Raw genomic sequence first — 12,577 nt, 5'->3', positions numbered from 1 at the left:
GCACCAGATACTGACTGGTTTTCTGATCCACTCCCCACCTTCTTTTTAAAAGGTATCTGTGACCATCAGAGTCATATCTGTATTCCCAGTCATGTGAAATCCATAGATTAGGGCCTAAAATGAGTTCATTTCAATTGACTGTAACTCGGTTAAATATTTGAAATTGTTGCATGTTGCATTTAGATTTTTGTGTAATATTGTAATTTTGGCCAACAATTGACCTCCTTATTTTGTCATTCAGTTGAACCCCAATTTGATGTCATATGTTTGTTTAGTTTATATATATAGTATATATATATATATCTATATAGTATATATATTAGTATATATATATATAGTATATATATTAGTATGAATGTGGAAGATACATTAAAACAACATAGACACACTACTACATAATACACACATTACTAATTTACATCAGTGCATTAGGAAAGTATTCAGACCCCTTGAATTTTTCCACGTTATGTTACAGCCTTATTCTAAAATTGATTAAATTGTTTTCCCAATGTTTTCATCAATCCAGACACCCCATAACAATAAAGCAAAAATAGGATTTTAGAAATGTTTGCAAATTTACTACAAATAAAAAACTGAAATATTACATTTACATAAGTATTCAGACCCTTTGCTCAGTACTTTGTTGAAGCACCTTTGACAGTGATCACAGCCTTGAGTCTGGGGAGTTTATCCCATTATTCTCTGCAGATCATCTCAAGCTCTGTCAGGATGGATGGAGAGGGTCGCTGCACAGCTATTTTCAGGTCTCTCCAGAGATGTTAAATCAAGTTCAAGTCCGGGCTCTGGTTGGGCCATTCAAGAACATTTAGAGACTTGTCTCAAAGCAACTCCTGTTTTGTCTTGGCTGTGTGCTTAGGGTCATTGTCCTGTTGGAAGGAGAACCTTCGCCCCAGTCTGAGGTCCTGAGCGTTCTGGAGCAGGTTTTCATCAAGGATCTCTCTGTACTTTTCTCCATTCATCTTTCCCTCGATCCTGACTAGTCTCCCAGTCCTTGCTGCTGAAAAGCATCCCCACAGAATGATGTTGCCACCACCATGCTTCACCGTAGGGATGGTGCCAGGTTTCCTCCAGATGTGATGCTTTGCATTCAGGCCAAAGAGTTAAATCTTGGTTTCATCAGACCAGAGAATCCGGCCGGCCAGCTCTAGGAAGAGTCTTGGTGGTTCCAAACTTCTTCCATTTAAGAATGATGGGGGCCACTGTGTTCTTAGGGACCTTCAATGCTGCAGAAATGTTTTGGTACCCTTCCCCAGATCTGTGCCTCGACACAATCCTGTCTTGGAGCTCTACGGACAATTCCTTTGACCTCATGGCTTGGTTTTTGCTCTGACATGCACTATCAACTGTGGGATCTTATATAGACAGGTTTGTATCTTTCCAAATCATGTCCAATCAATTTAATTTACCACAGGTGGACTCCAATCGATTGTATTGGTCACATACACATGGTTAGCAGATGTTAATGTGAGTGTAAAGAAATGCTTGTGCTTCTAGTCCCGACAGTGCAGTAATATCTAACAAGTAATCTAACAATTCCCCAACAACTACCTAAAACACACAAATCTAAATGAGTGAATGAGAATATGTACATATAAATATATGGATGAGCGATGGCCGTGAGGCATAGGCAAGATGCAGTAGATGGTATAGAGTACAGTATATACATATGAGATGAGTAATGTAGGGTATGTAAACAAGATGCAGTAGATGGTATAGAGTACAGTATATACATATGAGATGAGTAATGTAGGGTATGTAAACAAGATGCAGTAGATGGTATAGAGTACAGTATATACATATGAGATGAGTAATGTAGGGTATGTAAACAAGATGCAGTAGATGGTATAGAGTACAGTATATACATATGAGATGAGTAGTGTAGGGTATGTAAACAAGATGCAGTAGTTGGTATAGAGTACAGTATATACATATGAGATGAGTAATGTAGGGTATGTAAACAAGATGCAGTAGATGGTATAGAGTACAGTATATACATATGAGATGAGTAATGTAGGGTATGTAAACAAGATGCAGTAGATGGTATAGAGTACAGTATATACATATGAGATGAGTAATGTAGGGTATGTAAACAAGATGCAGTAGATGGTATAGAGTACAGTATATACATATGAGATGAGTAATGTAGGGTATGTAAACAAGATGCAGTAGATGGTATAGAATACAGTATATACATATGAGATGAGTAATGTAGGGTATGTAAACAAGATGCAGTAGATGGTATAGAGTACAGTATATACATATGAGATGAGTAATGTAGGATATGTAAACATTATATAAAATGGCATTGTTTAAGTGACTAGTGGTACATTTATTACATCCAATTTTTTATTATTAAAGTGGCTAGAGATTTGAGTCAGTGTCAGTAAGTTGGCAGCAGCCACTCAATGTTAGTGATGGCTGTTTAACAGTCTGATGACCTTGAGATAGAAGCTGTTTTTCAGTCTCTCGGTCCCTGCTTTGATGCACATGTACTGACCTCGCCTTCTGGATGATAGCGGGGTGAACAGGCAGAGGCTCGGGTGGTTGATATCCTTGATGATCTTTTTGGCCTTCCTGTGACATCGGGTGGTGTAGGTGTCCTGGAGGGCAGGTAGTTTGCCCCCGGTGATGCGTTGTGCAGACCTCACTACCCACCGGAGAGCCTTACGGTTGTGGGCAGAGCAGTTGCCGTACCAGGTGGTGATACAGCCCGACAGGATGCTCTCGATTGTGCGTCTATAAAAGTTTGTGAGTGTTTTCGATGACAGCCAATTTACTTCAGCCTCCTGAGGTTGAAGAGGGGCTGTTGTGCCTTCTTCACCACACTGTCTGTGTGGGTGGAACATTTCAGTTTATCCATGATGTGTATGCCGAGGAACTTAAAACTTTCCACCTTCTCCACTACTGTCCCATCAATGTGGGTATAGGGGGGCGCTCCCTCTGCTGTTTCTTGAAGTCCACGATCAACTCCTTTGTTTTGTTGATGTTGAGTGTGAGGTTATTTTCCTGACACCACACTCCCAGGGTCTCGAGCTTAATGACGAGTTTGGAGGGTACTATGGTGTTAAATGCCGAGCTGTAGTCAATGAACAGCATTCTTACATAGGTATTCCTCTTGTCCAGATGGGTTAGGGCAGTGTGCAGTGTGATGGCGATTGCGCCGTCTGTAGACCTATTGGGGCGGTACGCAAATTGGAGTGGGTCTAGGGTGTCAGGTAGGGTGGAGGTGATATGGTCCTTGACTAGTCTCTCAAAGCACTTGATGACGGAAGTGAGTGCTACTGGGCGATAGTCATTTAGCTCAGTTAACTAGCTAGCTTTCTAGGGAACAGGAACAATGTTGGCCGTCTTGCAGCATGTGGGGACAGCAGACTGGGATAAGGATTGATTGAATATGTCCGTAAACACACCAGCCAGCTGGTCTGTGCATGCTCTGAGGACGTGGCTGGGGATGCCGTCTGGGCCGGTAGCCTTGCAAGGGTTAACACGTTTAAATATTTTACTCATGTTGGCTGCGGTGAAGGAGAGCCCGCAGGTTTTGGTAGCAGGCCGTGTCAGTGGCACTGTATTGTTCTTAAAGCGAGCAAAGAAGTTGTTTAGTTTGTCTGGGAGCAAGACATCCTGGTCCATGACGGGGCTGGTTTCTTTTTGTAATCTGTGATTGACTGTAGACCCTGCCACATGCCTCTTGTGTCTGAGCAGGTGAATTGTGACTCTACATTGTCTCTATACTGACGCTTAGCTTGTTTGATTGCCTTGCGGAGGGAATAGTTACACTGTTTGTATTCGGTCATGTTTCCGGTCGCCTTGCCCTGAATAAAAACAGTGGTTCGCGCTTTCAGTTTTGCGAGAATGCTGCCATCAATCCATGGTTTGTGGTTGGGGAAGGTTTTAATAGTCACCGTGGGTACAACATCACCAATGCACTTGCTAATAAACTCGCTCACCGAATCAGCGTATACATCAATGTTGTTGTTCAACGCTATCCAGAACATATCCCAGTCCACGTGATCGAAGCAATCTTGAAGCGTTTAATCAGGTTGGTCAGACCAGCGTTGAACAGACCTGAGCACGGGCGTTTTTTAGTTTCTGTCTATAGGCTGGGAGCAACAGAATGGAGTCATGGTCAGATTTGCCAATAAAGAGGGCGAGGGAGGGCTTTGTATGCATCACGGAAATAACAAGAATTGCCAGCCCAGGTCGGCATTCGATATGCTGATAAAAATTAGGGAGCCTTGTTTTCAGATTAGCTTTGTTAAAATCCCCAGCTACAATAAATGCAGCCTCAGGATATGTGGTTTCCAGTTTACATAGAGTTCAATTAAGTTCTTTCAGGGCCGTCGAGGTGTCTGCTTGGGGGGGATGTACACGACTGTGATTATAATCGAAGGGAATTCTCTTGGTAGATAATGTGGTCGGCATTTGATTGTAAGGAATTCTAGGTCAGGTGAACACAAGGACTTGAGTTCCTGAATATTGTTATGATCACACCACGACTTGTTAATCATTAGGTGAACAGAAGGATTTGAGTTCCTGAATATTGTTATGATCACACCACGACTTGTTAATCATTAGGTGAACAGAAGGATTTGAGTTCCTGAATATTGTTATGATAACACCACGACTTGTTAATCATGAGGCATACACCCCCGCCCTTCTTCTTACCAGAGAGATGTTTGTTTCTGTCAGCGCGATGCATGAAGAAACCGGGTGGCTGTACTGAATCTGATAACGTATCCAGAGTGAGCAGAGAAACAGAGAACGTTACAGTCTCTGATGTCTCTCTGGAAGGCAACCCTTGCTCGAATTTCATCTACCTTGTTGTCTAGAGATTGTCACGAGACTGGACATTGGCGAGTAGTATACTCGGGAGCGGTGAGCAATGAGCCCGTCTACGGAGCCTGACCAGAAGACCACTCCGTCTGCCCCTTCTGCGGCGCTGTTGTTTTGGGTCGCCTACTGGGATCTGATCCAGTGTTCTGGGTGGTGGACCAAACAGAGGATCTGCTTCGGGAAAGTCGTATTCCTGGTCGTAATTTTGGTAAGTTGACGTTGCTCTTATATCCTGTAGTTCTTCCCGGCTGTATGTAATAAGACTTCAGATTTTCTGGGGTAACAATGTATGAAATCATACATAAAAAAACTAAATACTGCACAGTTTCTTGAGAACATGAAGCGAGGCGACCATCTCTGTCGGCGCCATCCTTGTGCACAATTTTGAGTCTCGTAGCAAAGCATCTGAATACTTATATAAGTAAGGTATTTCTGTTTTTAAATGTTTAATACATTTGCAAAAATGTCTAAAAACCTGTTTCCGCTTTGTCATTATGGGGTATTGTGATGTTATTATGGGGTATTGTGATGTCATTATAGATAGAGCACTAACCTGTTTAATGATAGACTTGAACCTGGGCATAGAGTTGACCCTCCTGTCTAACCTGTTTAATGATAGACTTGAGCCTGGGCATAGAGTTGGATAGAGCACTAACCTGTTTAATGATAGACTTGAACCTGGGCATAGAGTTGGATAGAGCACTAACCTGTTTCATGATAGACTTGAACCTGGGCATAGAGTTGGATAGAGCACTAACCTGTTTAATGATAGACTTGAACCTGGGCATAGAGTTGGATAGAGCACTAACCTGTTTAGGTTTTGATAGACTTGAACCTGGGCATAGAGGTTGGATAGAGCACTGAGAACCTGTTTAATGATAGAATTGAGCCTGGGCATAGAGTTGGATAGAGCACTAACCTGTTTAATGATAGACTTGAACCTGGGCATAGAGTTGGATAGAGCACTAACCTGTTTAATGATAGACTTGAACCTGGGCATAGAGTTGGATAGAGCACTAACCTGTTTAATGATAGACTTGAGCCTGGGCATAGAGTTGGATAGAGCACTAACCTGTTTAATGATAGACTTGAACCTGGGCATAGAGTTGGATAGAGCACTAACCTGTTTAATGATAAAGACTTGAACCTGGGCATAGAGTTGGATAGAGCACTAACCTGTTTAATGATAGACTTGAACCTGGGCATAGAGTTGGATAGAGCACTAACCTGTTTAATGATAGACTTGAACCTGGGCATAGAGTTGGATAGAGCACTAACTTGTTTAATGATAGACTTGAACCTAGGCATAGAGTTGGATAGAGCACTAACCTGTTTGATGATAGACTTGAGCCGGGCCATAGAGATGACGGTGACCCAGACAGACATGAGGGAACCCAGAAAGTCACAGAACTGGAGAACATCGTATTCCATGATACAGAACACCACGATACCAGGCTGGTCACACGCATGGTAGAACTGAAATTATACACAATATATAACATTAAATACTGTAGCATTGTAGAACTAGAATAGAACACAGTTAAGAAAATAATAAAATGGTAGAACTGGAATAAATAAAATACATTCATAAAAATAAGGATGATAATGTGAAGTATTCAGTTTTGAAAACATGGAGTGTGTATTGTTCACATGCTTTTCTATCCCATAATGAGCAGGCCATGAATGGGGAACCTGGCACCATCCCTATGGTGAAGCATGATGGTGGTAGAGAGCCTTGTAGTGAATAACTGTATATCTTCATGTTGGGTTATGTAGAAACATTGTCTGAGTACTTAATATCAGTAATATTTTTCATGTCGGTGTTCCATTACACCAGTGTTCATTTCATTTCATCAATAATAACTTTTTTTTTTGAATAAAACTAATGACGATAACGAGACAAATGCTTTTCATTTTTGTTGACGAAAATTCCAAGTGAGACTAATGGAAATTTCTAATCAGCCAGGACACGATGTTGCTTCTCATCAGCCAGGACACGATGTTGCTTCTCATCAGCCAGGACACGATGTTGCTTCTCATCAGCCAGGACACGATGTTGCTTCTCACCTTCCGGTTACTAGTCCAACGCTCTAACCAGGAGGCTACCCTGCCGCCCCTCTACCCTGGGTATCGTATTAAACTCCAGAGTCCTAAATGACAAGTTTAAACACATCTCTCTACCCTGGGTATCGTATGCAACATATGAGAAGGTTACGAGTAAAATGTTGCAACACGTATCTTAACCATTACAGCTGCAAAGAGGAACTAGACAAGGATGTCTGTTTTCACCAATGTTATTCACTGTTAAGTATTCTTCATAATGACAATAAAATGTGTGTGTGTGTGTGTGGGTCAGTGTGTGTGTGCGTGTGGGTCAGTGTGTGTGTGTGTGTGTGTGGGTCGGTGGGTGGGTGTGTGTGTGTGTGTTTGGGGGTGAGAGAGAGAGTGTGTTTAGGTGTGTGTATGAGTGTGAGAGAGAGAGTGTGTTTAGGTGTGTGTATGAGTGTGAGAGTGTGTGTGTGTGATGTGTGTGTGTGTGTGTGTGTGTGTGTGTTGTGTGTGTGTGTGTAGTGTGTGTGTGTGTGTGTGTGTGTGTGTGTGTGTGTGTGTGTGTGTGTGTGTGTGTGTGTGTGTGTGTGTGTGTGTGTGTGTGTGTGTGTGTGTGTGTGTGTGTGTGTGTGTGTGTGTGTGTGAGTGTGACTCACAGTAGAAAAGAACATGGTGAAGATGTACACAGAGGCCTCCAGAAGGTAGTGGCCGCGGACAGCGATCACCACAGGAGGAACGAACATCAGGTTACTGAGGCAGAGCAGCAAGGTGGACAGGAGCTGGAAACTATAGGAATACGCCTCTGAGGGGTCTGTACAGCCCCAGCCGTCCCAGCCTGGACCCACAGACAGGAGAGACAGGTTAACGTAGACACAGACACACACACATTATAACGCAAACACACACATGTTTACAAGAAAAGTATGCTAACTAACCAGGGTAGTATAGTACAGTACAAGGTTGGGGTCAGATTCGGATCAAGAGTTCTGTTGTTTTGGACTTGTTGTTTTGGCGGTTCCTTGTATGAGTTCTGACATTTCAGGCTCATAAGGTAAGTATTGTTCTTGGAACCATGGGGTCTATGGACTTGGGCTGCAGTAGCAGCATGTCAGTGTGCAAAGCCAAGTTGCAGCAGGTTCAGGTTCCTTATATGGGGCTCTGACAGTTCAGGCCTCATGAGGCTCTGACAGTTCAAGCGTCTCAGGTATTAGGGGAAAAGGTGGCTTCTGTAAGCCCATTTTGGAGCCAGTGGAACCTGTGTGTGCCTCCTAGTTTGGTGTGCATCGAATAGCCCCCACGATATGCAACTTTTCAGGGAAGTTAGGAACCAATATATACAGGCAGTTAGGAAAGCAAAGGCTACATTTTTCTAACAGAAATCTGTATCCTGTAGCCAAACTCCAAAAAGGACAATGTAAAGTCCATGGAAAATAAGAACACCTCCTCCCAACTGCCCACTGCACTGAAGATAGGAAACACTGTCACCACTGACAAATCCATGATAATTGAGAATTTCAATAAGCATTTTTCTATGGCTGGCCATGCTTTCCACCTGGATACCCCTAGGCCGGTCAACAGCACTGAACCCCCAAAGAAACTTGCCCAATTCTCTCCCATTTCTCCTTCACCCAGACAGTTGATGTTCTGAAAGAGCTGCAAAATCTGAACCCCTATATATCAGCTGGGTTAGACAATCTGGACCCTTTCTTTCTAAATGTATCTGCCGCAATTTTTGCAACCCCTATCACTAACCGTTCAACCTCTCTTTCGTATCGTCTGAGAATCCTAAATATTGGAAAGCTGCCGCGGTCATCCCCCTCTTCAAAGGGGCAGACACTCTAGACCCAAACTGTTACAGACCTATATCTATCCAACCCTGCATTTCTAAGGTCTTCGAATGCCAAGTTAACAAACAGATCACTGTCCATTTCGAATCCCACCGTACGTTCTCCGCTATGCAGGTTGAGGACTTCAAGTTCCTTAGTGTCTACATCACCAGCAAACATCACCAGCAAACTGTCATGGCGGTGTCAGAGGAAGGCCCTAAAAATTGTCAAAGAACCCAGCCACCCAAGTCATAGACTGTTCTCTCTGCTACCGCACGGGAGCGACATGTCTAGGTCCAAAAGGCTCCTGAACAGCTTCTACCCCCAAGATATAAGACTGCTGAACAATTAATCAAATGGCTACTCAGACTATTTACATTGACCCCCCTCGCACATAGTCACTTTACTCCTACCTACATGTACACCTGGGGACAGCCCATCATATGGGCAGCAGGTAGCCTAGTGGTTAGAGCTCAGGACCCCAGACTGGGGCAAAGGTTGGACAACAACCCGAAGCACACAGCCACGACAATGCAGGAGTGGCTTCGGGTCAAGTCTCTGAATGTCCTTGACTGGCCCAGCCAGACCATGGCCTTGAACCTGATCGAACATCTCTGGAGAGACCTGAAAACATCTGTGCAGAAACGCTCCCCATCCAACCTGACAGACCTTGAGAGGATCTGCAGAGAAGAATGGGAGAAACTCCCCAAATACAGGTGTGACAAGCTTGTAGCGTCAAACCCAAGAAGACTCAAGGCTGTAATCACTGCCAAAGGTGCTTCAACAAAGTACTGAGTAAAAGGTCTGAATACTTATGTAAATGTGATATTTCAGAAGGGGGAAAAAACTATTTAATCCATTTTAGAATAAGGCTGTAACGTAACAAAATGTGGATAAAGTCAAAGGGTCGGAATACCTTCCGAAGGCACTATATCTCCTAGATATAGGACAGACACTTCAGAAACATTTTTTTTTACTCGTGAACGTGTTCCTCAATGCATTTCTATACTAGTAAATGGGCTATAATAGCTGCGCTGTTGGAGTAACAACAGAAGCATGTTGTTGTACCTGCGATAACATCTCTGAATATGTGCCCGACCAATCAACTTGGATTTGAACCTTAGTCACCTGCTTTGCACTCGCAGGCAGCGTACAGATAGTTGTTAGTACGTAGCAGTTTGCACTGTCCGTAGGTCCCACAGTCATTGATGCAGGGGGTCAGGTAGGAGCGCAGGTACACCTCCGCTGTCATGTTGGAACATGGCTCAAACCTGGACAACAAACATTGACATCACACACACATCAAATGGAAAAAAAAATATGAAGTATTTTTGTTCATTTTACATTTAGTCCCAGTTATGGAGAGACGACTGTCTCAGCAATCAAATCAAATCAAATGCAGTCTGCTTTTGGGTGGTCCTTATGGGTGGTCCTTCTGTGGCTCAGTTGGTAGAGCATGGCGCTTGTAACGCCAGGGTAGTGGGTTCGATTCCCGGGACCACCCATACGTAGAATGTATGCACACATGACTGTAAGTCGCTTTGGATAAAAGCGTCAGCTAAATGGCATATATTATATTATTATTATTATATTATGTTAGAGTACACACTGTCCCCCTGATACACTGTCCCCTGATACACTGTCCCCTGATACACTGTCCCCTGATACACTGTCCCCCTGATACACTGTCCCCCTGATACACTGTCCCCTGATACACTGTCCCCCTGATACACTGTCCCCTGATACACCCCTGATACACTGTCACCCTGATACACTGTCCCCTGATACACTGTCCCCTGATACACTGTCCCCTGATACACTGTCCCCCACTGTCCCCTGATACACTGTCCCCTGATACACTGTCCCTGATACACTGTCCCTGATACACTGTCCCCTGATACACTGTCCCCTGATACACTGTCCCCTGATACACTGTCTCCTGATACACTGTCCCCTGATACACTGTCCCTGATACACTGTCCCCTGATACACTGTCCCCTGATACACTGTCCCTGATACACTGTCCCCCTGATACACTGTCCCCTGATACACTGTCCCCTGATACACTGTCCCCTGATACACTGTCCCCTGATACACTGGCCCCTGATACACTGTCCCCTGTCCCCTGATACACTGTCCCCTGATACACTGTGTCCCCCTGATACACTGTCCTGTCCTGATACACTGTCCCCTGATACACTGTCCCCTGATACACTGTCCCCTGATACACTGTCCCCTGACTGTCTCCTGATACACTGTCCCCTGATACACTGTCCCCCTGATACACTGTCCCCTGATACACTGTCCCCTGACTGTCTCCTGATACACTGTCCCCTGATACACTGTCCCCTGATACACTGTCCCCTGATACACTGTCCCCTGATACACTGTCCCCTGATACACTGTCCCCTGATACACTGTCCCCTGATACACTGTCCCCTGATACACTGTCCCCCTGATACACTGTCCCCTGATACACTGTCCCTGATACACCCTGATACACTGTCCCCTGATGTCTCCTGATACACTGTCCCCTGATACACTGTCCCCTGACTGTCTCCTGATACACTGTCCCCTGATACACTGTCCCCTGATACACTGTCCCCTGATACACTGTCCCCTGACTGTCTCCTGATACACTGTCCCCTGATACACTGTCCCCTGATACACTGTCCCCTGATACACTGTCCCCTGATACACTGTCCCCCTGATACACTGTCCCCTGATACACTGTCCCCTGACTGTCCCCTGATACACTGTCCCCTGATACACTGTCCCCCTGATACACTGTCCCCCTGATACACTGTCCCCCTGATACACTGTCCCCCTGATACACTGTCCCCCTGATACACTGTCCCCTGATACACTGTCCCCTGATACACTGTCCCCTGATACACTGTCCCCCTGATACACTGTCCCCTGATACACTGTCCCCTGATACACTGTCCCCTGACTGTCCCCTGATACACTGTCCCCTGATACACTGTCCCCCTGATACACTGTCCCCTGATACACTGTCCCTGATACACTGTCCCTGATACACTGTCCCCTGATACACTGTCCCCTGATACACTGTCCCCTGATACACTGTCCCCTGATGATACACTGTCCCCTGATACACTGTCCCCTGATACACTGTCCCCCTGATACACTGTCCCCTGATACACTGTCCCCTGATACACTGTCCCCTGATACACTGTCCCCTGATACACTGTCCCCTGATACACTGTCCCCTGATACACTGTCCCCCTGATACACTGTCCCCTGATACACTGTCCCCTGACACTGTCCCACTGTCCCCTGATACACTGATACACTGTCCCCCCTGTCCCCCTGATACACTGTCCCCTGATACACTGTCCCCTGATACACTGTCCCCCTGATACACTGTCCCCTGATACACTGTCCCCTGATACACTGTCCCCTGATACACTGTCCCCCTGATACACTGTCCCCTGATACACTGTCCCCCTGATACACTGTCCCCTGATACACTGTCCCCTGATACACTGTCCCCTGATACACTGTCCCCTGATACACTGTCCCCTGATACACTGTCCCCTGATACACTGTCCCCTGATACACTGTCCCCTGATACACTGTCCCCTGATACACTGTCCCCTGATACACTGTCCCCTGATACACTGTCCCCTGATACACTGTCCCCTGATACACTGTCCCCTGATACACTGTCCCCTGATACACTGTCCCCTGATACACTGTCCCCTGATACACTGTCCCCTGATACACTGTCCCCTGATACACTGTCCCCTGACTGTCCCCTGATACACTGTCCCCTGATACACTGTCCCCTGATACACTGTGATACACCCCTGATACACTGTCCC

General features: G+C 45.1%; 1 protein-coding gene across 1 annotated transcript in view; it reads right to left on the bottom strand.

The window, feature by feature from the left end:
• Positions 1-12,577, bottom strand: part of tmem8b (transmembrane protein 8B) — a 323,154-nt gene that overhangs the window by 33,154 nt on the left and 277,423 nt on the right. The window contains exons 9-11 of the mRNA XM_052479892.1: positions 9,858-10,000; positions 7,560-7,738; positions 6,184-6,330 (exon numbers count right to left, since the gene is read on the bottom strand). Coding sequence (XP_052335852.1) covers positions 6,184-6,330; positions 7,560-7,738; positions 9,858-10,000 — 469 coding nt within the window. The remainder of the gene's footprint in view (positions 1-6,183; positions 6,331-7,559; positions 7,739-9,857; positions 10,001-12,577) is intronic.

Source organism: Oncorhynchus keta, chromosome 25 (genome assembly GCF_023373465.1).
Source record: "Oncorhynchus keta strain PuntledgeMale-10-30-2019 chromosome 25, Oket_V2, whole genome shotgun sequence".
Lineage (NCBI taxonomy): Eukaryota > Metazoa > Chordata > Actinopteri > Salmoniformes > Salmonidae > Oncorhynchus > Oncorhynchus keta.
Note: the sequence above shows the minus strand (reverse complement) of the source record. Positions and strands in the feature narration are given on the sequence as shown.